This window comes from Arachis ipaensis, chromosome B04 (genome assembly GCF_000816755.2).
Source record: "Arachis ipaensis cultivar K30076 chromosome B04, Araip1.1, whole genome shotgun sequence".
In the NCBI taxonomy this organism is placed as follows: Eukaryota; Viridiplantae; Streptophyta; class Magnoliopsida; order Fabales; family Fabaceae; genus Arachis; species Arachis ipaensis.
Window position 1 is genome coordinate 130,914,170 of NC_029788.2, and position 2,923 is coordinate 130,917,092.

The 2,923-nt window shown below is 32.8% G+C and overlaps 2 protein-coding genes across 2 annotated transcripts in view; both read right to left on the bottom strand.

Moving 5' to 3' along the window:
* LOC107637406 (F-box protein CPR30-like) overlaps positions 1 to 2,923 on the bottom strand; it is a 77,048-nt gene that overhangs the window by 38,275 nt on the left and 35,850 nt on the right. The gene's annotated exons all lie outside the window — the stretch shown is intronic.
* LOC110271368 (F-box protein CPR30-like) lies at positions 405 to 2,276 on the bottom strand. Its single transcript, XM_021122171.1, has 2 exons — positions 1,127 to 2,276; positions 405 to 844 (listed from the first exon to the last, which is right to left on the bottom strand). The coding sequence occupies exons 1-2, from the start codon at positions 1,759 to 1,761 to the stop codon at positions 826 to 828; spliced, it is 654 nt and encodes a 217-aa protein (XP_020977830.1). The 5' UTR covers positions 1,762 to 2,276; the 3' UTR covers positions 405 to 825.

The following is a 2,923-nucleotide window of genomic DNA, read 5'->3' on the forward strand; positions in this document are numbered from 1 at the left end:
GCTTATAACTCTAATTTCGTTGGGATATATCTAATCTTATAAGAATAAGCATCACCTAAAAATTATTTATAAAATGTATATTTATCTATAGCAATTGGCAGTTCAGCACAATAAAACTTTTTTTTTTTTCCAGTAGTTTAAAACTAAACTAGATACAAGATTAATAAAATAAGCACACATTACACGATTAAACAGAGGCAAAAAGAAATTTTTAAAGACTCCACACTTTGCATCTTAAGTTTGCAGGAGAAACGTATTATCTAAAAAAGGACCTACAATTAAAAATTTTTGGATTGGGTTCATAAGATTATGACATAATAAAATTTGATGTTAAATTAACATAAGACAACAAAATGAATAAATGGGGAAAAAACATTTCATTCTTATAGCAAAAAGAGAGAGAGAGACAGAGTGCAAGCGAAACAATTTATAGGAGTAAATATCCTTTTAAAACATGTTCAAGTAAGCCCCTCTGCCACCAATACGGTTGATTACTGGTTTGATATAAAGGGTGCAGAAAATTTAAATACTCAACATATCTCATCTACTGTAAATTCTTTTTTTCTAGGTTTACCATAACTTCTAAAAACAACCATGCTAAAGGGTAAGATTAAAAGAAAAAGTTATGTAATCAACAAAATAAAACAACTAAAGTTCTGCATAACCAACTAAGAAATATTACTATTAGATTTGATTCAAAAGATATATTGGATTTTAAAGTTCATCTGCACTTTTCATGTTCTTCTCCACATGTCAAGCTGTTCAATTGTATTCTTTCTTCATTTGAATCCTTCTTGATGCTAGCCTTTAGCAACATCAAGCTGTTCAAACCATTCCTGAAGGCCTGCAAAAAAGCTCAACTGGTAAGAGTCAAAGCTTTAGACATGAAAACGATCTAAACTTGGAAACCTCATCACCACAAGACCGGTCTATAGGAAGCAAGACAGTTATTGTTAATGATTCCACCAGAATTGACAAATTCAAATTTCATCATCCATATACAAAAGTCATGTTTCATTGCAACTTGATGCATAATGCATATCACACATTATTTTCTCATTAATCACAATGCAATTAAAACTAACGGGAATAAATTGGTGCAAAGCATAGGAGAATAGTTACATACCGATTATCCTTATCCTTAATGTCACTAGGGAGCGGTAAGAGACTCTCTGTATAGACAGTGGCGGCTTCAAAACTAAGATTTTTAAAATGCTTGAGCAGGTCTCCTCTGACATTGTATATGAAAAACCCTATATTATCAATATCATAATCTTTTCCAATAATATCACCATTACTGGATAAGCACAATGGCTGAGAGTCTTGGCAAGGAATCTGATAGAGAGTCCAAGATGAGTGCACTTTATATTCTTTCATTACCCATATGTCAGTGTTACAGTAATCATCATTCCGATAATAAAAGGCTAGGCAACCTCCTAGTAAGGCGAGACCTGGATCGGAGTATGAAATCGATACCAGTTGTTCCGGGACAGACAACATTGAGAAAGTCCTTTCCTTGAGATCAAAGATAATAATAGCATACCTGTAATCTTTAAGATTGAAAGACACCCAATGAATAGCGCCATTCAAAAACAACCGACAAGAAAGCCGGGAATCAAAACGCAAGTGTTTGAGGGATCCAGCATCATGATAAATAAATGAATTGGTTCTCAAGGACAAGCAATTAAAGTGAATTTCGTCGTGCTTATCATGGCAAGCTACAACAATCAAGTAGTCATCCTGCATCATAACCAAATCCATGCACACACAACTTGTAGGGAAGCCAGTTCTTGTTCTTGTGCATACAAGAATCAATATGAGAGTAAGTTATCAATTTGCTGGATCCGGTCAGTGGGTTCCATACCACAAGAAATCTTGGGTGTTGATGTAAGAGAACAAAGCCTCTGCAGGATCCCAGGACCTCAAAATGAGGTGGTGATTTCATCTTCAAAGGGGGAGACACCTTTCTTACTTGTAATGCATCATTGTTGTCACTAAATAGTGCCTCTAAGTCAACCAAGTAAGTCACAATGCCTTTTTCTATGAAGAAGTATGCGTTGGTGGAAGCCGGAGAGTGGTGAAAATGCATTTCAGCAAAGTGTGGATCGGAAATGAGAGAGTACCATAGTTTCGAAACGCACCTGAGGCGGGTGAGATGTTTAGCCGGTACCCTCAGGAAAATTCTGTGAATGAACTCAACAGGGAGGATGTCATGAATGCTCTTCTTCTCCATGCCCTATTGCTCTTTTCGTTTGTGCAGTGTGTGCCACTTCTTATAATCTTATTATCCATGCTTTTGGCAATTTATATAGCAATTCACGAAACCCCGGGACTTGAAATTTTTACCTCGAAAACAAGAGACTTTGGAAGGGAAGGGTCAGTTTTGGACTTTTGATTTTTGAATTGACTATTCGAGGAAAAAAAGAAAATAGTTATTTGTTTTATCTTTTTTAAAACAAACAAGTGAAAAAAAAAAGTTATTTCATGAATAAACTTATAAACAAAAATTTTTAAATATTTAATTTTATTTAGTTAGGGAAAAGAAATTACTTTATACATTAAATTATAAAAAAAGACAAGTTGAAAATACAGTTTCTATCATTTCAATTTTTTTAAAAACTTTTAAACTATATTCGTAATTTTACAAAATTACGATATTCTTTTTACAATTATACATGACTAAAAAAAATCTTGTTATTGCAAAGTAAACAAAGAAAAAGAAGTTTTAGAATTAGAGTAATAAAAAGATTCCTAGAAAGGTGTGTTATTAGTGGAATTTTTTTCCCTAAATCAAAATAATGACAAGCGTAAACAGCTTTGAGAGAATATAAAAATATAAATGAGGAGGAAAATTAGAATTTAGAGTAAAAGTTAAATTTTGGAAGAAAAATTAGGATTAAGAATATATAAATTATAATTATAA

Coding starts and splice junctions, on each gene's coding strand:
- LOC110271368 (XM_021122171.1), bottom strand. CDS start 1,761: ATGGATTTGGTTATGATGCAGGATGACTACTTGATTGTTGTAGCTTGC.